General features: G+C 41.3%; 1 protein-coding gene across 3 annotated transcripts in view; it reads right to left on the bottom strand.

The window, feature by feature from the left end:
- ptprt (protein tyrosine phosphatase receptor type T) overlaps nt 1–25558 on the bottom strand; it is a 1564838-nt gene that overhangs the window by 204693 nt on the left and 1334587 nt on the right. For all 3 annotated transcript variants that reach the window (XM_070896216.1, XM_070896215.1, XM_070896217.1), the window contains exon 14: nt 6822–6957. In XM_070896216.1, coding sequence (XP_070752317.1) covers nt 6822–6957 — 136 coding nt within the window. The remainder of the gene's footprint in view (nt 1–6821; nt 6958–25558) is intronic.

Here is a 25558-nt window from a genome sequence, read left to right on the forward strand (position 1 = left end):
GAAAGAGGTGGCTATTAGATAATGGGTACATTGTTTGTCATCTTCCAAAATTCTAGAAATGTTTCCAAAAGATTGGAAGGTAGCAAATGTAACCCCGCTATTTGAGAAAGGAGGGAGAGAGAAAACGGGGAAGTACAGACCAGTTAGCCTGACATCAGTAGTTGGGAAAATGCTAGAATCTATTACTAAGGATGTGGTAACAGGGCACTTAGAAAATAATAATAGAATTGGGTAGAGTCAACAGGGATTTATGAAAGGGAAAACATGTTGGAAAATCTGTTAGAGTTTTTTGATGTTGTAACGAGCAAAATAGACAAGGGGGGACCAGTAAATGTGGTATATTTGTATTTTCATAATGCATTCGATAAGGTGCCACATAAGAGGTTATTAAACAAAATGAGGGCTTATGGGATTGGGGGTAATATATGAGCTTGGATTAAGGATTGACTAATAGACAAAAAAGAGAGAGTAGGAATAAACATAATCTTTGGGTTGGCTGGCTGTAACTAGTGGGGTACCTTAAAGATCAGTGCTTGGGCTTTAGCTATTCACAATATTCTGGCACAGGCTCGACGGGCCGAATTACTTTCTTCTGTGCTGAAACCATTCTATGATTCTATGTTTCTATCTATATCAATGATTTGGATGAGGGGACACATGTAATATATCCAGGTTTGCTGATGATACAAAGCTAGGTGGGAATGTAATTTGTGAGGAGGATGCAAAAAGGCTTCAAGCAGATTTAGACAGGCTGAATGAGTGGGAAAGATCATGGCAAATGGAACATAATGTGGAGAAATGAGAAGTTATCCACTTTGGTAGGAAAAATAGAAAAGCAGAGTATTTTTTAATTGGTGAGGGATTGGGAAATGTTGGTGTTCAGAGGGACCTGACTGTCCTTGTACACGAATCACTGAAAGTTAACACGCAAGTACAGCAAGCAATTAAGAAAGCAAATGGCATGTTGTCCTTTATTACAAGTGGATTTGAGTATAAGTGTAAAGACATCTAACTGCAATTATACAGGACCCTGGTGAGACCACACCAGGAGTATTGTGTATAGTTTTGGTCTCCTTACCTGAGGAAGGATATACTTGCCATCGAGGGAGTGCAACAATGGTTCACCAGACTGATTTCTGGGATGGGGATATTGTGCGCATTGAAACATACAAAATTCTTATAGGGCTTGACAGGGTAGATGCAGGGAGGATATTTCTCCTGGCTGGGGAGTCTAGAACCAGTGGTCACAGTTTCAGAATTAGGGATTGGCCATTTAGGACTGAGATGAGGATAAATTTCTTCACTCAGAGGGTGGTGAATCCTCTATCCCAGATGCCTGTGGATGTTCACTGAGTATATTCAAGCCAGCGATCAATAGATCTTGGGATATTAAGTGAATCAAGGGATATGGGGATAGTGCAGGAAAGTGGAGTTGCGGTAGAAGATCAACCATGATCTAATTGAGCAGGCGCGAGCAGCCAAATGACTTACTCCTGCTCCTATTTCTTATGTTTTATGTTTACCACAACTTTTCCCCAAAATGTACCATGGTAAAATTCCAATTCTAAACAGAGTACATTCCCTCAGCAGTCTGCTCATGAATTAAATATCTCAATCTAGGTCACTTTGGTTTTAGAATTCAGTTCTGATCTCATTCCATAAAAAATCATTACACAGCAGCAAACTGAGTTCCTTCAGGAATTCTGCTCTTGTTTTTTGAGGGGATGCTGTAAAAATAAGTTAGACATGACAGCGGATGGAAACAACAATAACTAGTATTTATATAATGCATTTAACGTCTTAAGGCGCTTCACAGAGGTATTATGAAATAAAAAGTTTGACACCGAGCAACACAAGAAGAAATCAGGGCAGGTGTCCAAAAGCTTGGTCAAAGAGGTAGGTTTTAAGGAGCATCTTGAAGGAAGAAAGAGAGGTAGAGAGGCGGATAGGTTTAGGCAGGGAATTCGTGAACTTAGGTTATAGGCCACCAATGGTTGAGCAATTATAATCAGGGATGCTCAGGGGGGCAAAATTAGAAACCGTCAATATGTGGCACTGCAAGTGGGGGCACGATGGTGAGGGATGGGGTCTGGGGCTGGGGGAGTGGGGGAGGAATGTGGGCAACTAAACCTTAGCTGATGTGACCTGTATTTTTATTATTGCACTGTGTTCAGAAATGTTGACGAGCCCGCAATGCGGGTACAATGTCTGCAGAAAGCATTTTTAACCTGCCGCTGGAGAGTCCCTGCACTGCCAGAATCTATTTATTTTGCTCTGGGGCCATTACTATCCCATAGAGGCCTTTAGCTAAGTACTTAGTGAGTACAATTGAATGCCAAACACTTTCAAAATGACATCTTCATTAAGGACAGTGCAAATGTTAAATGGTCATTAGTAGGACTGGCAGCAGAGCCGATCAAGATTAAACACCCAGCAAAGCATGATAGCCAAGGGAGAGAACCAGCTGGTTTAACAGAGAACCAGCTGGTTTAACAGAGAACCATTTATTTGTCACATTAAATTGACTTAATGTATTTGGTAGATTACACATTCGTGCAATTCAGTTCTCAGTTTTGTTTCACACTCGCATTTTATCAATTTAAATATTTAACTATGACTTTGAATGCAACGCTTGTACACAGTATACTGTAAAGATTACGTGACTGCTAACATTTATTAAATGCATTATTTCCAGTAATCTGCTGAACAATTGAACTACAATATACTATCAGGTGATAAGTGTTATTTTCAGGTCAATCTTTAGCTGCTCTGAACTCTTATATTCCGTCCATTCTATTATTTACACCTCCTCCGAAAGCTATTGTCAAAGTTGTTAAGTGGACCAATTATAGACACTCACATTTTGAAAGTAAATGCCTCTAGATTTTTTTTAAATGCCCAATTCCAATAAATAATTTTCTCGTCTTTTTATTCCTTCACGGCAGAGCAGCGGGACCACTGCTTCCTCGTAAGAAATTAATGTCACTGAATAGCATAGAAGGGTATATTCACAAATCACACTTGGTGCTGTAGTCCTATCTGTGACATCCACTCTCACTGAGCACTCCCTGTGCTCGAAGGAAGTGGAGGTTGGAGATAGATCTACAACGCTGTAGCGCCAAATCTGCCCAATGCTGCTTTTGAGCACGGCTCACCACAGGGAGCGCAGGATCAATGAATTTATTCTGGACAGTGTACACTGTGTGAGCAAAATAAAAAGGAGTGTATTAAAGGTAGTGATTCCAAATTGGACATCACCTGGTATTCATGTTACTCAATTTTAACTCTCACATGACATAATATGGACCACTCAACACAATTACTGGTTTGAAATTCACCCTTACTAATTGCAGTTAGCACTTGTGCAAGGTTCCCAATTTGTGCTGGAGTGAAAAATGATACTTTACAAATCTGCACTCCAGTGTAGACATCATTATGTCCAATATAAGCAGATGAATGTATAAACTTTTCAGACAACATTCTTTTCTCTGCTATTTTAGCAGACATGTTAACCCACTTAGAATGAACGGCTAAATACCTGCATTAAAATAGCATAGAAGTGTCATATTAATGTATTATATGTTCCTTCACTAATATAGTCCACAGTCATTTAAGCTCATTTCTTTGCATATTTAAATTATATGACAATATTCTATCTAATGCCATGCATTTCCTTGATTAACAGTTGAACTTCAGGAACATCCATTCATTAGAATTTGTAAATAGACGGACTATGGCTGTGTTCTGGCAGTTTTATTTCATAAAGTGTAGGTCTGGATTTTTAAGGTAAAATGAACAGTGATCTCCTGGCTTGTTTAATTTTTTGAGAAAGATAAAATTATTTTGTTGATGGCCCATCACACTTTTTAAAGAGAAGAAGCAGGTTAACTGTTCTGAGGACAGAGTACATCGCCAAAATGTGAACCCATTTTGCTCTTTTCAGATACGATGGGCCTGCTGTGTATTGCCATCATTTTCTGTTTTTATTTCAGATTTTGCAGTTTTTAGAGTTTTTTTCCATTTTGTCAGGAAAATGAAGGGTATAAAATAAGATCGATGAAATAATATTGACGCCATTAAGAAAGAAAAGAAGGAACTTGCATTTGTAGAGTGCCTGATCATGTCCTCAAGACATCCCAAAGTACTTCACATTCATTGACTTCCTTTTGCAGTGTGGTCACTGTAGGCAAATCCAGCAGGTAATTTGTACATAGCAAGTTCCCACAAACAGTAAATGACCAGCTAATCTGTTTTAATGCCATTGGTTGAGGGAAAAATGTCGGTCAGGAAAACTCCTTCCTTTACTTCAAATATTGTATTCAGATCTAAACAGGCAGATTTAGTTAAATATTTAGGTAAATATCTAATCCAAAAGATTCACCTATGACCAGGCAGCACTCTCTCAATATAACACTGATGTGTCAGCCCAGATTATGCTCTCAAGCCTGGGAGTGGTCTTAAATCTACAGCTTTCTGAATCAGATAAAGAGTGCTACAAATTGAGCCAAGGTATGGATAACAGGCTCCAGAACAATCTGGCAGCATGATTGATAATCCCATTAAAAAAAAAAGTTTTGCTCCAATCTAACATTACATTTTCACCACTGCAGGTAGCACATGTAAGCCATTTGAGGCTATTAAGTTGAGTTTGACTCAGTGTTCAGAGAAATCCTACTGCGAACCAAACAACAGACCCATACATATAAAAGGAAAAACTCTAACTTTTCAACAACTACAATTGTAGCTGTCTGGGAATCGGTGCATGATAACTATACTCTTCAGGATGAGGACAAGCCTAGTATTTGCTTGTATACTGGCCTCCATTAACACTGAAGGAGCAGCTTTTGGATTTTAGTCAATGTTTTGACATCTTTTCCAAGTCAACCTTATTTCTGTTTTAATTTCTGTATTTATTTCAATACAGCTTTTTTGTGTGATCACAATAATCTTTTGTGTCAGATAATTTTAACAATGCTATTTAAACATTGTAGTCTTCTAATATTCAGCCTGAATGTAGAAAATTACCGAAATTCACTGAAATTTGCAAAAGATGAAGGTATATTGCATTGTGAAATGAGTATTATGTAATTTCCCACATACATGCAACTAATCATTTTTGAATCGAATGTTTTTTCCAAGAAAATAGTCAGATAGATGTAAATCTCCATATAATAGGTGCAAATTCCCACATACAAGTAGTTACTACTTTTTGTTTCTTTTCCAATTCTCACCCACTCCCTCCTGAAGATATTGTTCTAGAAATTAGGAACAATCCCTGTGCTGGAGATGGTAGGCCTGAAACACACCTGATATTGGCCCTCAGGCCTAATTTAAATTAGTTTGACAAGCTGAGGACACATGCTGGGTTTCCTCAGGCAGCTCGCCAATGAATTGGATTTCAGGCCTCAGGTAGGTCCTGGGGGAGGGGGAGAGGGAGGCAGCGGGCAGATAACAATTGAGAGGGGGCCGAGTTGGAGTCGACTGCAGTGGAGCCGAGAGGAGAACTCCTGCCCCTCCCACATTCAGGTGAGCAAATGCAAAGGGCTTAATGCCTATTTCAAGCATGGGCCCTAGCTACCTCTTTATCCTGCCTTTACCAATATGGCAGGCGGTGCATCTCTGGCACAGAATATACAAGCTGCCTGTCATATTGGATGCTTTGGTGCCCATTTTACGCCAGTGGGTGTGGTTTAAATCAACTTTTAGGCCACTGACTCCAGGGTATATGATTCCATAGGCATCAGCTGCCATCAAATGTGTTGTCCAAGTGTTCATTGTTTATGCATCTGACAATGAGTGTTCCCAGCCTATTTTATCATGGTGGTGGGGGGAGTGGAATGGGGCAGACATCATAACCAAGCCTGATTCTGTCCTAATCTGACCAATGGGCATACCTTCCAGCAGGAGTCACTGGAAAAGCTATCAGGAAGAGGAACCCTGGTTGATTTCTCCTCCTTCCCTCTTAGCCAGGGGCAGAGATGCTAAATGTGCCATTGCACTGCCCTGGCGTGAGCCCATATAATTGGTTAAACCTTGGACCCTACTGGTCTACATGGGTGCTCAGTTCACCAGCAGTAAATTCATTTGGTTACTGGCACATCGAGGGAATCAGTTATATTTTTTGATACTGAGAGGAATAAATACTGGACAAAATCTGAGCCAAATTCTAAAGGGTTGCACTGGGCTTGGCTTTATCAGAGCTCTTGAAGCTCAACTAAGCCCGGATTTAAAACCTGGCTTGGATTCACCCTCCCAAATGTGAGAACAGTTTAGCTTTGGCCGACAGTTAGCAAACTAGTCCACGTCTTATTTTGGAAATACAAAGAAGACCTTTGTATTCTGTACTGGTTGAAGATGCAGCTCAGAAATGTTCATTTTAAGATGTTCAAATCTTTATATATTTCTTTCATTACTTTAGTATTTTTTGTCCTTAATGGCTTTTCATTTAGAGCTGTAAAGAAAATGAAGACAATTTGATCAGCACACCAAATTTGATCAGTTAAACTGAACCAGTGTGAGTCAAATGTTTGGGTCGCATTTATAGCAAAATCCATCTTGGAAGTGACAGGATAAATTGCACGAGATTACATCTATTTGCATTCATGCATGCGTGACTAGGTTAGCAAGGGTAATATCTGAAGCACATATGTTCAAGATTGAGTCAGGCTGCCAAACTAGGGTAATATGAAACGTCAGAGGGTTCCTACATTTCTAATTTCTTTCTATTTGTTCTACACAAATTAAATCAGTGCAATGTACACTTCTTATCATGAGATTCTACTGCATATGCTGAATTGCAATTATGCTTTCACAAAACCTACCGTTTTTTAACTATCAGCATCACTCCAAGCATGATGATGATGAACATTAAGATGCCTGCAATAACTCCAGCCATTTTCACTGTGTTATCTACTTGTTTTTCTGGTTCCACTGTGTTGGAGTTCTGCGTTGAGGCACCTGAAATGAGAAAAGTCACAGAATTGATAAGTTCTTGAAACTGAATCTGTTTTCATTGGTTACTCAGACCACCAAACTTACATAATTCTTTGCAAAAACAATGCTTACAATAGATCGTTCATGTATTTAGCACCCATTATTAACTGGTTGCTCTTCTATAATATTACATGCTATTTACTGAGAGACAAAATGAGAAGATATCAAAATAAGCATCAAGAGATAGCAGAACTAGAACAATTTGCTAAAATTATTCTCCTCCCTCAGCCCCTCATTGATGGTGCGTTGGCTTAAATCAATGATCACTTGAGGGGGTGATTCCATGACCTGACACTTCCACTGGGAATAGCACTCACAGCGAATCGATCTCAGGGAATTGTGGGCATTTAGCCTGTGATTTTCTGCCCATTCATTTTAATCGGTGGAACATCATGGGGGCTGTGTCTCTCTAATTTCCTACGTTATGCTACCAGCGAGTATCTTTCCCTCTTGGAAGGGAGGAAGGTGGTAAAGAAGAGGAAAAAAGGGAGTTGGGCAATCACGAGTGAACCTATTTGTTTGTAATATTGCTTGATTGCTTTGGGTCAAAAAGTTGCAGCGAAGAGTTTGAGTCATCTTGTTTTCTCTGATTTCATTTTTAAATTGCCCGTTGTATGAAGTTACAGATAACATCATTGAATACAAATGATGTTAAGTGCATTTAAATTATTTGAACAAATAAGGAAGAAAGAGATTGGGAAATGTATAAAATTAAATTAAACTTTTCAAAAAAGATAAACTGAAAAGAAAGTGAAAAAACCTGTAAAAAACAATAGTTTGTGCCTGGGGAGGAAATGCTAGGTTTGACCTGGAAGTTTCAAGGGATATGTATTGCTGAACAGATTGTGCAATAATATAAAAAGATTGTTGTTGTTCTGAGCTGCTGTCTATTGTGTCAGATCGATGTAGCCCACACAATTATCACTGAGATATGACAGTGGTGACAAGGATCAGATCAAAGAAAAAGGAGCTGTGTGGAATCCTGGTAAATTTATTGAGCCGCAATTTGCGTATGTGTCCCTGGGGGTTGCGCAAATTCTGGATTTAGGCTTGAAAAGCATATGCGCTAAAACCCAGAACTTGTGATCTGTCAAGAACTAAGAACCTTCTTGACAGATCGCACGCATTCCCGGGAAAAGGGCCTCTGCAGGCGGAGAGTTGGGCTATTTGCCCAACTTCTGCCCAGCGAATGCCCGTGAAATTCTTACGCCTGGTCAAAGCTGGTGCAAGGCCTGCTTTTACCAGCATAAAACTTTTAAAGGACAGAAAATTATATTTTTTTCATTAATTTATACATTTAAACACCTGTGAAATAAGGTAAGTTTACTTTTTGACCCTTTAAAATAGGTAAATTTATTTTTCAAAAAATTAAATTTTGTTTTAAATATTTAATTAAATATCATTTTGATTAATTTTAAATAAGTGACTTTTAAAAACATTATTTTAAGTGTACGTGTATTTTTGGGGGTATTCCAATTCATACTTATGAGAGTTCCATACATATGGAATCCCCATAAGCATGAATGGGGAACCCCCTTCTTTCATTGGTTGGGTGGGCCCATGTGATCCTGGGATGTGTGCGAACCGCATGCGCCCCTGGATACGTGGGCCTTTATGCAGGCCTACGCATTGAGGCCCAGGACCACAAGTCTCCGAACCTCCGGGACCATCAGGTTAAGTGCATAGATTTTTTGCAGGTTGGAGGCATCTGCTCGCAGGAAGCCTCCGACCGCAATTTCTGGCTCATTGTTTTTAGACGATTGGTAAAATGTCACAGTTTAAGAAGCTTGCTGAATATGCAGCATTTAAGAAAGATTTTAAATTGCATTCGGCATGGCTGTAATACGAGCTGCAAATTATGTCAGCGAGGGAAAAAGGGTCAAAAATGTTCTTATTGGTTATTGGGTCTCACATTTTACGGTTACTAAACCACTTAGACCCTCAAATTCCTGAGGCTGGAGAGGGCAATAATCCCAATTTCTGCCCGGGGAGACCTGAAATATGGGTTCAGCGAAATTCAACCTCATTCAAACTCTCCCTTTAAATTTGCATGAGGGAAGCTGCGGGCAGACCGTCTGGTCACCTGCACACCATGTCAAGAGGGGTGGGAGTTTGAGGGAGTTCCTGGGCTACCACAGAAATTCTGCCATTTATATCCTTGAAAGGCACCATTAAAACTCACGCCAGTTAAGATCTGGAATAAGTCTTTTTGATACTTTCTGAAAGTCCTAAATCTTCATTAGAATAAAGTAATTGATCCAATAAAATCTGCAGATGGAAAAGAATTATTTGGCCCACTTGCACCTCAGGAGAACCTCAGGTGGAACGACAGGGTGCACTGTGCTTTATAATGATTGTATAGTGTTGGGCTGCTGATATATCCTTGGAGATGTCAACAGCTCACCCCAACTATGTAAATGACAGCGTGGTCCAGTCTCTAGCCTGGGCTAGGACGAGTGTGAGCTCTGCTCTCCTGCACTTATAGCACTGGAATTTTGTTACCGTAATATGCTTGACAAACCAAAGGAAAAAACGGACTCAGATTTGGAGTGATGCACTACAATGGAAAAACTCTGGTAGTTGTAAATTAGTAACAAAACGAAACCCAATGAAAGGAGACTTCTTTCCGTTGATATTGTTGTTTTGAAGCAACTACTCATTGTTCGATTGGTTTGTTTGTGAGCTGACATGTGAATCCGTTCAAAAAAATCTCCTCTCAGATAAAGATTTGACTTTTAATTCTGTTTGTCAAATTGCCTTAACTCCGGAAATGGCAAATAACAATATGCAGAAAATGTCAGGAAAAATTGAGTTGTACATTTTTCCAATATGTTCGGGAGCAGCCAAGCAGAGAGGTTCTCCTTATATGTTAAACACAATCATTCAAACCCATTTGAGAAGTGAATATCTCTGGTCTTATTTTATATTCAAAGAGCTGTATCTATAGAAAATATACACAGCCATTTATAGCTATATAAAATACACACATTATATCTACATAAAATACACACATCCTTATACCTATATAAAACATGCACACTCAACTCTATAGAAAATATAAACACTCATATATATTTATAATAAATATATACATTCACGTTATTATTTATACACAAACTCATATCTATATAATATGAGCATGTGCATCTATCTACATGATATATACACACCCATATTAACATAAAATTATCAACAAGAGAATACTCAGTGAACAAAGAAAGTCTATTTTGTTATTGTTTCTATGAACACACACCCACATATATAAAAACCTTGGTTAGGTAAAGGATTTGCAAGGTAGCCCTGACGACTTAGTGGGTAAGATGCACAAAGTGGTGTGGAACTGATTTATATAGACCAGAAACATCCATGGTTCAATCCCTGGTTTCCACTGGGTTAAGTGTTCCCAACCAGTGTGGTAATGGGGGGCCTTGGCATCTCTGGGCAAGGAAAGAGGGAAAAAACAGCTAAGATTCCTGTTCCTGATCACCAGTCAGTAACGCCTACTGTAAAGTGTGCATATATATGTACACATACATATATGTGAGGTAAGAACAAGATTGCGTTTGGCTGTGATGTTTCTCTTTCCCACTATGTACATGCTACTGATACTCACTGTCTAGACACTGTATACATAAGAACAAGATAATTAGGAGCAGGAGTAGGTCATTCTACCTCTTGAGCTTGCTCCACTTTCCCACCCAATCTCCATGTCCGTTGATTCCTTTAGAGTCCAAAAATCTATCATAAGAACATTAGAACATAAGAAATAGGAGCTGGAGTAGACCATTTGGCCCTTCGAGCCTGCTCTGCCATTCAACAAGATCAACTCCACCTTCCCGTACTATCACCATTTCTCTTTGTTCCCAAAGGTGTATCGACTTCTGTTTTGCATATACTCAATGACTGAGCATCCACAGCTCTCTGGGGTAGTGAATTCCAAAGATTCACCACCCTTTAAATGAAGACATTTCTCCTCGTCTCAGTTCTAAATGGCCGAGTCTTTATTTTGAGACTGTGACCCCGTGTTCCAGATTCCCCAGCCAGGGGAAACATCTCAGCATTAACCTTGTCAAGCCCCTTAAGAATTTAAATGTTGTAGACCAACTCTCATTCTTCTAAACTCTAGGGAATGTAGGCCTAGTCTACTCAATCTCTCCTCATAGGACAATCCCCTCATCCCAGGAACCAGTCTAGTGAACTTTCGTTGCACTCCCTCTAAGGCAAGTATGTCTTTCCTTAAGAAAGGAGACCAGAAATGTACACAGTCTAGGTGTGGCCTCACCAATTATTTACTCTTATATTCTAATTCCTTTGTAACAAAAGCTAACATACCATTTGCTTTCCTAATTGCTTGTTGTACCTGCATGTTAACTTTCTGTGATTCATTTACAAGGACATCCAGGTCTGTCTGAGTGCAAACATTTCCCAGTCCCTCGCCAATTAAAAATTATTCTGCTTTTATGTTTTTCCTACCAAAATAAATAACTTCACACTTCCCCACATTGTATTCCATTTGCCATGTTCTTGCCCACTCAGGCAACCTGTCTATATCTCTCTGCAGCTTCTTTGTGTCCTCCTCACAGCTTACTTTCCCACCTAGTTTTGTATCATCAGCAAACTTGGATATATTACATTTGGTCCCTTGGATAAGTTACACTCAGTCCCTTCATCTAAGTCATTAATATAGATTGCAAATAACTGAGGCCCAAGCACAAATCCTTGTGGTACCCCCGCTAGTTACAGCCTGCCAACCTGAAAAAGTCCGGTTTATTCTTACTCTCTGTTTCTGTCCATTAACCAATCCTCAATCCATGCCAATATATTATCCCCAATCCCTTGAGTTCTAATTTTGTGTAGTAACCTCTTGATGGCACCTTATCGAATGCTTTTTGAAAATCCAAATACACTACATCCACTGGTTCCCCTTATCCATCCTACTAATTACATCTTCAAAAAACTCTAACAGATTTTTCAAACGCAATTTCCCTTTCATAAAACCATGCTGACTCTGCATAACCATATTACAATTTTCTAAGTGCCCTGTTACTAAGTCCCTAATAATAGATTCTAACATTTTGCCTACTTCTGATGTCCAGCTAACTGGCCTATAGTTCCCTGTTTTTTCTCTTCCTCCTTTCTTAAATAGCAGGATTACATTTGCTACCTTCCAACCCTTGGGGACTGTTCTAGAATCTAGGGAATTCTGGAAGATTAATACCAGTGCATCCACTATCTCCGCAGCTACCTCTTTTAAAACCCTAGTATGCAGATTGTCAGGTCCAGGGGATTTGGCACCACGTAGTCCCATGAATTTCTCCAGTACTATGTCTTTACTTATACTGATTTCTTTAAGATCCTCATTGTCTTTAAACCCTTCGTTCCCCATTATTTCCAGAATGATTTTGATGTCTTCTATCGTGAAGACAGATACACAGTATGTGTTTAATGTCTTTGCCATTTCCTTATTACCCATTATAATTTCTCCTGTCTCTGCCTCTAACTGGCCCACTTTTACTTTCATTAATCTCTTCCTATTTACATACCTCTAGAAATGTTTACAATCCATTTGTATGTCTCTTGCTAATTTACTCTCATATTCTTTTTTCTCTTTCCTTATCATTTTCTTGGCCTTTGCTGAATTCTAAAATCCTCCCAATCCTCAGGCTTACTACTCTTTGTGGCAACATTATGGGGGTGGGGGATATTGCGTCGTGCCCCTTTTGGAGTAGGTAACAGCCGCGAGGCAGGAGTTCCTGTGCCAGGCCCGGAAGTCCTGCCCCGTTTGCGATATTGGGGTTACCGCCCTTGAGAGGAAATGGAGCGTAAAATAACGTGCTACACTTCCTCTGTGGGGCACTAAGGGGGCAGAAGCACACGGAGTGGGGTGCAGCGCTACGTGCTGGGGTGCATATTGCTGCCACGTAGAAAGGGCCCTCCCTTCATTAAAGGGGAGGGCTAAGTTGCACCAGCCCAGCACTCGGGCACAGTGCTGGGCTGTCAGATCGCAGCACGGAACCTGCGTTGAAGGATGCAATGGGCCGCAACAGGCAAGTTGGACGCATACCTCCTGAAGTTGTCGCTGTCATCGCCCACAACAGCTTCGGCATGCGCTCCCAAATCTTTGCTGCTGGGTGAAAATGTGTCGCTGCGCACGGTGATGTTGTCACCTCCGGTGCAGCGAAGCGGGGTGCTAGTGGTTACCACCACCGCTAAACTCCCACGGAATTTGGCGGGAGTCGTTAGCGACACCACACCCGAGCAAAAAGTCATCTGCGTCCCGTTAGGGTCCCCCCCGGGGTGCTAATGGGAGGTGCAAACGACCCCAATTCCTCCCCCTATAAGCCTGTGATCTAATACTATCTTTAACCTCTTGTTAGACACGGTTGCACCACTATTCCCATGGAATTTTTGTGCCTTAAAGGTATGTATATTTGCTGTAAATTATGTACTAATTCTTTAAGTGCTAGCCATTGCTTGTCTACCATCATACATTTTAATGTTGTTTCCCAATCTACCTTAGCCAGCTTGCCCCTCATACCTTTGTTTAGGTTCAAGACCCTAGTTTCGGACTTAACTAAATCGCTTTCAAACACAATATTAAATTCTATCATATTATGGTCACTCTTCCCTAAAGGTCCCTTTACTACAAGATTACTAATTAACCCTTTCTCATTGCGCAATACTGGATCTAAAATAACCTGCACCCAAGTTGGTTCCTCAACATACTGATCTCGAAAATTATCTTGTATACATTCCATGAATTTGTCCTCCACACTATTACTGCAAATTTGATTTGCCCAGTCTATATGTAGGTTACATAGGATAGGATATACGGCATAGAAACAGGCCATTTGGCCCAACCAGTCCATGCTGGCATTTATGCTCCACTCGAGCCTCCACTGTCTTTCCTCATCTAAATCTATTAGCATAACCCTCCATTCCCTTCTCATGCATATGCTTGCTGGCCTCCTCTTAAATGCATCTATACTATTCGCTTCAACCACTCCCTATGGTAGCGAGTTCCACATTCTCACAACTCTTTGGGTAAAGAAGTTTCTGCTGAATTCCCTATTGGAGTTCTTGTTGGCGATCTAATATTGATGGCCTCATCATAAGGTTTTCCCCACAAGTAGAAACATTCTCTCTGCATCCACTCTATCAAAACCATTCATAATTTTAAAGACCTCTATTAGGTCACCCCTCAGCCTTCTTTTTTCAAGAGAAAAGAGACCCAACCTCTTTATCCTTTGCTCATATGTATACCCTCGCATTTCTGATATCATCATTGTAAATCTTCTCTGCAACCTCTCCAGTGCCTCTATCTCCTTTTTATAATATGGCAACCAGAACTGTACACAGTACCAAGGATCGATACAGGTTTAACATAACTTCCCTACTTTTCAATTCTATACCTCTAGAAATAAACCCTAGTGCTTGGTTTGCTTTTTTATGGCTTTGCTAACCTGTGTCGCAACTTTTAGCGATTTGTGTATTTGTACTCCGAGATCCCTTTGTTCCTCTACTCCACGTAGACTCACACCCTCCAAGTAATAGGTGACCTCCCTATTCTTTCTACCAAAATGTAATCCCTCACATTTATCTGTGTTGAACTTCATTTGCCACTTACATTTTGCAAGTTTATTAATGTCCTCCTGTAATTTAATGCAGTTCTCCTCGGTATTGACTATTCCTTCCCACCCCTCCGCCCCCAATTTAGTGTCATCCGCAAATTTGGAAATTGTGTTTTTGATTCCAAAGTCTAAATGTAAATTGTGAACAGCAGTGGTTCTAGCACTGATCCTTGCTGGACACCACTTCTGTCACTATCAATAGCTCCTCTTTACTACTGCTCTCTGCTTTCAGTCTTGAGGCCAGCTAGCTATCCATTCTGCTACTTGTCCCCTGACTCCGCATTCTCTGACCTCGTTCATCAGTCTATTATGGGATACCTTATCGAAGGCCTTTTGAAAATCTTGATAAATTACATCTACTGCATTACCATTGTCTACTCTCGCTGTTACCTCTTCAATAAGATTGATCAAGCAAGTCTTTCCCTTTTGAAATCCATGCTGTATTCATTATTATATTTTTGGTTTCTAGATGTTCTTCTATTTTCTCCTTTAGTATGGATTCCATTATTTTTCCTACCTCTGATGTTAAACTAACTGCTGTATAATTCCCTGGACATCTATCCCCTTTCTTAAGATTAAAGTCCAACATGATTACCGTGTTACTCTTGTTACATGCGTCTCTAATTTCCTGATTTATACTCTGCCCTACATTCCAACTACTGTTTGGGGGCCTATAAAAAAACTCCCACCAATGTTTTCTGTCCCTTGCTGTTTCTTAACTTCCCAAACTGATTCTACTTCTTGATTTTCCGAGCTAAGGTCCTTTCTCTCTACTAACTTTATCCCATTGTTTATTGTCAGGGCTACCCCTCCTCCTTTTCATTTTGCCTATCTCTTCTAAAAGTTAATTATCCTGGAATATTTAGTTCTCAACCTTGGTCACTTTGCAACCACGTCTCCCGAATGGCTATTTGATCAAACCTGTTCATTTCTATCTGCGCTATTAATTGATCTATTTTGTTGCAAATGCTTTGCACATTCAGATATAGTGCCTTTAGCTTTGACTTTTTTCTATTTTACCGTGATGTCACCTTAGTCACTGATGTCCTATTATCATTGTAACTCTCTCTGACCCTTCCTGACCCACACTGCTTATTTTTACCTAAAACTTTGCTCTGCTCTAGAGCCTTGACATTTCTCTTGCTGCTTTTAAATGTACTCTTTCTTGAATCCTCCCACCCCCGCTTCATTAGTTTAAAGCCCTATCTACTTCACTAGTTATTCAATTCGCCAGGACACTGGTTCCAGCCCTGTTTAAGTGGAGCCTGTCCCAACGGAACAGCTCCCTCTTCCCCCAGTACTGGTGCCAATGCCCAATGAAGCAAAACCCCTTTCTCCCACCACTCTTTGTGTCACACATATAACCTTCTATTGATCTCAGCCTTGAATATACTCAACAATTCAGCATCCATATCATCTACCCTGTCAATTCCCCTCAAAATCTTATGTTTCAATGAGATCACCTCTCATTCTTCTAAACTCCAGAGAGCATAGGCCCAATCTACTCAATGTCTTCTCATAGGACAACCCTCTCATCCCAGGAATACAATTTTAAGAAAGACCACTTGATCAGAGGCCAGTGTATCAATGCTTCAGCCTGATTCAGCACATTCAGGAGAGAAAAACAGGAAAAGGGAGAAAATATGAAAAATAATCTTTTCCAACTATTTATTTTACATTAGATGCTTTCAATCTGCACTGTTATTAGTAAATAAAAAACATTCTAACCATCAGCAACACAGAGCATGTTTCTTAGCTCATGTTCAGACATTTAGATAAAGAAAAAAAAACTTACATTTATATAGTGCCTTTCATTATCATCAGACATCCCAAAGAACTTTACAGCCAATAATTACTTTTGGAGTGTAGTCACTGTTGTAATGTAGGAAATGCAGCAGCCAATTTTCACACAGCAAGTTCCCACAAACAGCAATGTGATAATGACCAGATACCTGTTTTGGTTATGTTGATTGAGGGATAAATATTGGCCAGGACACCAGGGATAACTCCCCTGCTCTTCTTCAAAATAGCACTACGAGATCTTTCACATCCACCTCAGAGAGTAGACATGGCCTGGGTTTAACATCTCATCTGAAAGGCAGCATCTCTCACAGTATAGCACTCCCTCAGCACTGCACTAGAGTGTCAGCCTAGATTTTTGTGCTCAAGTCTCTGGAGTGGGACCTGAACTCACAACCTTCTGACTCAGAGGCGAGAGTGCTGCCCACTGAGCCACAGCTGACACAAACATTATTTTAATACCATGACAGGATGGGTGTCTCAATTAAATTATTTCACCATTCAGTTGTTTAAAATTAACTGGTAAAAAATATTCGTGCCCCAACAACAACAGTAACTTCACTTCAAAGTTCATAGTCTGAAGCATGTTCAGTAACAGTATTAGGCATTACATTTTTAAAAGCTCATTATTAAATAATGTTTTGATAACTGGTCCTCAACAAAGAAGAGTTAATTTTTATAAACACGCACTCTGGGGAGCAGTCTTGTTTATAGGTAGTATATAACAGGAAATTATGTGCCTCTCTACTTTCATATTTTTGATCACTTTCTGCCTACCCACTTCCAATTCCACTTCCTTTGTGTCTGCACCTGGAAATAACTCTTCCGCGCCAGTCACTCACAAATACCTTTTCAAACGTCTAACTAAGGAGTGCCGATTTGAGCGTATCTGGTGCACAATTGGCTTAATCATTCATCAGCAGATCTGGCGAGACTACATCCATGTCCACTGCAAAAACCATCCCCAACTCTGGAAACATCCTGGAAAGCATTATAACCCCCGGCTTATTTTCTTCATTACCAACTACCTACTTAAACACCTGCTTCCTACCCCCTCCACTCTCACCTCTTACAAGATGTGTGAGGAACTTCTTTGACATCAAGATAGAGACCAGGGCCCCGATTTTAACTCCCCATGCCTGACAAGAATGTGGTGGGTTAAAATGTTCGCAGCGACCTTGTCGCCTAAACCCCGTTGCACCCGTACCATTTTAACAGGCGTGTTCTGGCCAGCTATAATTGAGCTCTGCCTAGTGGACTACTTCTCCAACTAGTGGACTACTGTGGTAATGCAACTACTGATATAAATAATAAAGGATCATGTGGCAACGTCACACAATGACAGTTTTCTGTTAAGGACCATTTTGTGTAGAGTGATGTCATAAGAATATATCACACCAGCCAACGAGGCTCTCGCACCAGGCTGGGAAGACCTCATTGAAATCCAAAAATCAGGGACAGGTGACATTCATACCCAGACTGTATTTTAACCCCTCGGCAGCAGTTATGAACTCGCCAGGAGGACTCGGCGCAAAGGAGCAGCGAGTCCAGAAGGTGGTCAAATAAGTTTTTAAAAATGGTTTGCTTGTGGGCCAAGGGATAGCAGCAGTGTTCCTCCAGGCCCCACAAGGAAACCTAGGGCCCCAGGCTTCTCTCCCTCAACCAGGATTGCTTACCCCACCACCACTCACCTCGCTGCTAGGGACCGTTCCTGCAGGTTCCTGCAGTGCGCCCCTGATTCCTGAATGCTGGCCTGACGTTAATGACACTGCATTCAGGTGAGAGTTGGACCTTGTTTACCAAAGCAAACCTCGCCCCTGACTTCCCCCAAACCTAACCCGGAACCCCCCTCTCCCACATGACTTTTCTTAGTTGTCTCATCCATCAAAGCCACCTTCTGCTCTCTCAGCCCTACTTCCACTAAACTGGTGACAACTCAACTTCCTGGCCCCCATGCTAGCTGTCATTGTAAATGATTTGCTCTCCTCAGGCACCATCTCCCTCCCTTTCAAACCATTATCATCATTATGACTCTCCTGAAAAACCCACCTCCAATCCCTCCGTCTGCCTCTCCAGCTTCCATGTTACCTCCAAAGTCTTTGGATGTATTGGCACCTTTGAGATCCATGCCCATCTCTCCCACAGCTCCCTGTTTCAATTCCTCCAATCAGGTTTATGCCTTCCCACAACACCAAAATGACCTAAACTAAAGTCACAGACCACATAATATTTTTCTGTGACCTCTCTGCAGCTTTTGACATGGTTGACCACTGCATCCTCCTTCAATGCCTCCCCTCTGTTGTCTAGCTCAAGGGACCGCCCCTTGCTTCATTCCACTCGTACCTGTCCAATTGTAGCCAGAGCATCTCTAGCAATGGTTTCTCTTCCCATCCCTGTAACTATGTACAGGTGTCCCCCAAGGATGCATCCTTGGTCGCTTCCTCTTCCTGATATACATGCTGCCTTTGGTAACATCATCCACAAACATGGGATCAGCTTCCACATATAGGCTGATGATGCCCAGCTCTACCTCAATACCAACTCTCAACCCTTCATTGCCTGTGTTGTCATGCTGCTGTCTGACATCCAATCTCGTATGAGGCACAATTGCCAGGGGGAAGACCAAAGCCATCATCTGTGGCCCCGCCACAAATTCTGTGCCATTGCCATGGAGTCCATGGAGCACAAAAACCTCCAACTTCCATCTCCGTTACATTGCCAACTCTTTCCTTACCTCAGGCCACTGAAACCCTCATCCATGCCTTTGTTGTCTCCAGATTCAACTATTACAATGCTCCCTGGCCGGCCTCCTGCCCTCAACATGGGCCACAGGCTCTGGAATTGCCTTCCTAATTTCTTCCACCTCTTAACTGCCCTTTTCTAAGACCTTCCTTAAAACTTACCTCTTTGACCAATTCTTTAGTTAGGATCCCTCCGAACATCATCCGCTTAAAAAAAAGAATTTTTTTCTCTTATGTCTCTGTGATATGCCTTGAAACATTTATCTATGTTAATGCATGGTAAAAATAAGATTTACTCTAGCGTGTCCTTCATTAAATTAGTGAGACAAATTGAGCCACTCCAATCTTCACCTCATCTGTCTGTAAATTCTGACATCAGTATCTTCCTGATAGGTAAAAGGTAGGGGGTGGGAAATTCTTGACTTATTGCATGCAGCTCATTTTGACTGCAAAGTGCTTACTGTATCTTTAAGAAATTTGAGCACCATTGAGATTCAAAATAATGTTCCCAAAAATCAGTGTAACCATCTGTTATATATGTAAACGTGTATATACTCTGTACAACCACCAGAGAGCTCATCCCCTGGAGTCCCAAGGGATCCCACAATCCCTTGGGAGCACAGGTATTTAAGGAGGCCTCACAGGTTGGAGAGGCACTCTGGAGACCTGCAATAAAAGACTAAGGTCACACTTTACTTTGAGCTCACAGTGTTCAGTCGGACTCTTTCTCCATACATAACACCATCAGCAAGGAGTTCTCTCTATTTGCAGTGTGGCTACAATATTTTAGATTTTTGTTGGTTGGTGATTACATTTGCTTTGGTTGATCCAGTCATTTGCAAATGGATTTCAGATTGACAGCAACTTAATTGGATTAATTTACTTGGATAAAACAATGTAACATTTGATCCTGTGCAATTGAATCTTCGCACATTATGAGTCAAATAGTGCTGAGCAACTAATTCGTATGGAATGGCCTGGAAAGCATAGAGACCATCCAGATCGCAGCTGAACTAGGAGTTGAGGTGAGGATGAAGGTTCTGGTTAGTTTTTCTTAAGGAAACTGAAAAGCAGGGGAGAAAAACATAATATAAGAACATAAGAACATAAGAATTAGGAACAGGAGTAGGCCATCTAGCCCCTCGAGCCTGCTCCGCCATTCAACAAGATCATGGCTGATCTGGCCGTGGACTCAGCTCCACTTATCCGCCCGCTCCCCATAACCCTTAATTCCCTGATTGGTTAAAAATCTATCTATCTGTGATTTGAATACATTCAATGAGCTAGCCTCAACTGCTTCCTTGGGCAGAGAATTCCATAGATTCACAACCCTCTGGGAGAAGAAATTCCTTCTCAACTCGGTTTTAAATTGGCTCCCCCGTATTTTGAGGCTGTGCCCCCTAGTTCTAGTCTCCCCGACCAGTGGAAACAACCTCTCTGCCTCTATCTTGTCTATCCCTTTCATTATTTTAAATGTTTCTATAAGATCACCCCTCATCCTTCTGAACTCCAACGAGTAAAGACCCAGTTTACTCAATCTATCATCATAAGGTAACCCCCTCATCTCCGGAATCAGCCTAGTGAATCGTCTCTGTACTCCCTCCAAGGCTAGTATATCCTTCCTTAAGTAAGGTGACCAAAACTGCACGCAGTACTCCAGGTGCGGCCTCACCAATACTCTGTACAGTTGCAGCAGGACCTCCCTGCTTTTGTACTCCATCCCTCTCGCAATGAAGGCCAACATTCGATTCGCCTTCCTGATTACCTGCTGCACCTGCTGATTACCAGATTGCAGGCAACAAGGAACCAAAGCTGTTGCAGCTGAACGCAAGTATATGGCAAGAAAAATAGGCTCAATCCTGCTCCTCCAAGCTCCACGTTCAAATAAGTACAAAGGTGATGCACTTTGGGAGGGCTAATAAGGAAAGGGTATACACATTAAGCGGTAGGCCACTTAACAGTGTAGATGAACAAAGGGACCTTGGAGTGCTTGTCCACAGATCCCTAAAAGTAGCAGGCCAGGTGGATAAGGTGGTTAAGAAGGCATACAGAATGCTTGCCTTTATTGGCCGAGGCATAGAATATAAGAGCAGGGAGGTTATGCTTAAATTGTATAATACTTTGGTTAGGCCACAGCTGGAGTACTGCATGCAGTTCTGGTCACCGTATTATAGGAAGGACGTGATTGCACTAGAGAGGGTGCAGAAGAGATTTATTAGGATGCTGCCTGGAATGGAGAATCTTAGTTATGAGGACAGATTGGATAGGCTGGTTGTGTTCTCATTGGAACAGACGAGGTTTGAGAGGAAACCTCATTGAGGTGTACAAAATATTGAGGGACCTGGACATAGTGGATAGTAAGGGTCTATTGCCATTGGTGGAGGGGTCTATTAAGAGGGGGCATAGTTTTAAGGTGGTTGGTGGAAGGTTTAGAGGGGATTTGAGGGGAGCCTTTTTACGCAGAGGGTTGTGGGGATCTGGAACTCGCTGCCTGGAAGAGTGGTGGATGCCGAAACCCTCACCACTTTTAAGAAATGGTTGGATGGGCACTTAAAGTTAGAAGGCATGACCTTTTGTTAGACAGTGCAGATATAATGGTAAGTTCTGCAAGGAATCGAATACGGCCAGGGTGATCTCCTGGAGTAGTTTTGATCGCCTGGATGGGTTGGAGAGGAATTTTCCCAGATTTTATTCTCCTTAAATTGCCCTGGGTTTTTATCTGGTTTTTGCCTCTCTCAGGAGATCACATGGCTCCAGTTGGAGTGGAGTGTAGAATGTTTCAGTATAAGGGGTGTCGCAGTTGTGTGAGGCAGACTGGTTGGGCTGGGTGCTCTTTGCCTTTCCGTCATTGTTCATAGGTTTATATGTAACCTTTAGGGCTACTGAGCAAGGGCCGAGTAGCTCTTTGTCAGCCGGCATGGACATGATGGGCTGAAATGGCCTCCTTCTAGAAACATACAAATAATAGAAACATAGAAAATAGGTACGGAAATAGGCCATTTGATCCTTTGAGCCTGCATCACCATTCAATATGATCATGGCTGACCATGCAACTTCAGTACCCCATTCCTGCTTTCTCTCCATATACCTTGATCCCTTTAGCCGTAAGGGCCACATCTAAGTCCCTTTTGAATATATCTAACGAACTGGCCTCAGCAACTTTCTGTGGTAGAGAATTCCACAGGTTCAGAATTCTCTGAGTGAAGAAGTTTTTCCTCATCTCAGTCCTAAATGGTTTACCCCTTATCTTTAGACTGTGACCCCTGGTTCTGGACTTCCCCAACATCGGGAACATTCTTCCTGCATCTAACCTGTCCAATCCCGTCAGAATTTTATATGTTTCTATGAGATCCCATCTCATACTTCTAAATTCCAGTGAATATAACCTAATCGATCCAGTCTTTCCTCATATGTCAGTCGTGTCATCCCAAGAATCAGTCTGGTAAACCTTCGCTGCACTCCCTCAATAGCAAGAATGTCCTCCCTCAAATTAGGAGACCAAAATTGCACACAATATTCAAGGTGTGACCTCACCAAGGCCCTGTACAACTGGAGTAAGACCTCCCTGCTCCTTTACTCAAATCCTCTCGCTATGAAGGTCAACATGCCATTTGCCTTCTTCACCGTCTGCTGTACCTGCATGCCAACTTTCAATGACTGATGTACCATGACACACAGATCTCGTTGTACCTCCCCTTTTCCTAATCTGTCACCATTCAGATAATATTCTGCCTTCCTGTTTTTGCCACCAAAGTGGATAACCTCACATTTATCTACATTATACTGTATCTGCCATGCATTTGCCCACTTACCTAACCTGTCCAAGTCACCCTGCAGCCTCTTAGCATCCTCCTCACAGCTGACACTGCCACCCAGCTTAGTGTCATCTGCAAACTTGGAGATATTACATTCCATTCCTTCGTCTAAATCATTAATGTATATTGTAAATAGCTGGGGTCCCAGCACTGAACCATGCGGTACCCCACTAGTCACTGCCTGTCATTCTGAAAAAGACCCGTTTATTCCTACTCTTTGCTTCCTGTCTGCCAACCAGTTCTCTATCCATGTCAATACATTACCCCCACACCATGTGCTTTAATTTTGCACACTAATCTCTTGTGTGGGACCTTGTCAAAAGCCTTTTGAAAGTCCAAATACACCACATCCACTGGTTCTCCCTTGTCCACTCTACTAGTTACATCCTCAAAAATTCTAGGAGCTTTGTCAAGCATGATTTCCCTTTCATAAATCCATGCTGACTTGGACCGATCCTGTCACTGCTTTCCAAATGCGCTGCTATTACATCTTTAATAATTGATTCCAACATTTTCCCCACTACTGATGTCAGGCTAACCGGTCTATAATTCCCTGTTTTCTCTCTCCTTTCTTTTTTAAAAAGTGTGGTTACATTAGCTACCCTCCAATCTATAGGAACGGATCCAGAGACTATAAAATGTTGGAAAATGACCACCTATGCATCCACTATTTCTAGGGCCACTTCCTTAATTACTCTGGGATGCAGGCGATCAGGCCCTGGGGATTTATCGGCCTTCAATTCCATCAATTTCCGTAACACAATTTCCTGACTAATAATGATTTCCTTCAATTCCTCCTTCTCGCTAGACCCTCAGTCCCCTAATATTTCCAGAAGGTTATTTGTGTCTTCCTTCGTGAAGAGAGAACCAAAGTATTTGTTCAATTGGTCTGCCATTTCTTTGTTCCTCATTATAAATTTACCTGATTCTGACTGCAAGAGACCTACATTTGTCTTCACTATTCTTTTTCTCTTCACATATCTATAGAAGCTTTTGCAGTCAGTTTTTATGTTCCCTGCAAGCTTACTCTCATACTCTATTTTCTGTGCTGTAAATTTCTATGTTTCTATGTTTCTAAATAATTTTTTTAAAGAAACTTACCATTTTGGCGGCAGCCCTTTAAGGACCACTGGTTAGACTTCAAACCAAGTTCAGGGCTGACTAATTTTGCAAATATAGTACCCCTTATCGGACAGAGAAACCATGCAGAGTAATTTAGAAAGACAAACTTAGCCCCTAAAAATGAGTGGCTGTTTTCTTGGCAGTTACATTGTCTCAGGGCAAATTGATCTTGAAATAAGAGCATCAAACAGGCGGCAGGCTTAACCCATGTTTTAGGCATGGATCCTGGATGTCTATTTATATTCCTTCACTAATATGGTGTGCGCTGCACTTCCCGCCAGAAGATCTTTATCCGTTCGTTCATGTAGTTTTTGATCAGTGAACATAGCTGGATATTGAAGCATAGGACTGAAAAAGGCTGCAGTATATCTGGCTGGTTCCAAAAATAAAAATCCCTCAATTCCTCATTGCCTCAAATATCTATCCAATTCTCCCAATCCACACTATCTGTCTCCACTGCCTCCCTGGTCAGTCGGTTCCATGTATTCACCATCTATCGATGTGAAAAAATTAAATCAAAATCTGCATTTGGTTTCGGAGTTTGTGGCAATCCATCAGTTAGAGATCTTTAATGACGTGTTACTAAGCAAGTGACATTTAAAATGTTCAAAGGTTAAACAAATATCAACCAGGCGTTCTGCTTTGGTTCAAAATTAATTTCCAACTCAAAGCCTGGATTCTGGTTTAATTTTAAAAAAGAATGTGGGCTCTTCGAAAAATCAATTTATTCCATTAAATTTTCACATGAAAACCTCAGAATATCCTGATGGACATAACAAGACCATCCCTTAGAGATTTGCCATGTATTGGCCCTATAATTGCGATCATAAGAACATAAGAAATGGGAGCAAGAGTAGGCCATTTGGCCTCTTGAGCCTGCTCCGCCATTCAATAAGATCATGGCTGATCCGATCATGGACTCAGCTCCACTTCCCTGCCCTTTACTCCCTTATCGTTCAAAAATGTGTCAATTTCCGCCTTAAATACATTCAATGATCCAACCTCCACAGCTCTCTGGGGCAGAGAATTCCATAGATTTACAACCCTTAGAGAAGAAATTTCTCCTCATCTCAGTTTTAAATGGGCGACCCCTTATTCTGAGACTATGTCCCCTAGTTTTAGTTTCCCCTATGAGTGGAAATACCCTCCCTGCATATACCTTGTTGAGCCCCTTCATTATCTTATAAGTTTCAATAAGATCATCTCTCATTCTTCTGAACTCCAATGTGTATAGGCCCAACCTACTCAACCTATCCTCGTAAGTCAAACCCCTCCTCTCCGGAATAAACCTCGTGAACCTTCTCTGAACAGCCTCCAATGCAAGCATATCCTTCCTTAAATACGGAGACCAAAACTGTACACAGTACACTAGGTGTGGCCTCACCAATACCCTGTACAGATGTACCAGGACTTCTCTGCTTTTATCCCCCTTGCCAACATTCCATTTGCCTTCCTG

Source organism: Pristiophorus japonicus, chromosome 12 (genome assembly GCF_044704955.1).
Source record: "Pristiophorus japonicus isolate sPriJap1 chromosome 12, sPriJap1.hap1, whole genome shotgun sequence".
NCBI lineage: Eukaryota > Metazoa > Chordata > Chondrichthyes > Pristiophoridae > Pristiophorus > Pristiophorus japonicus.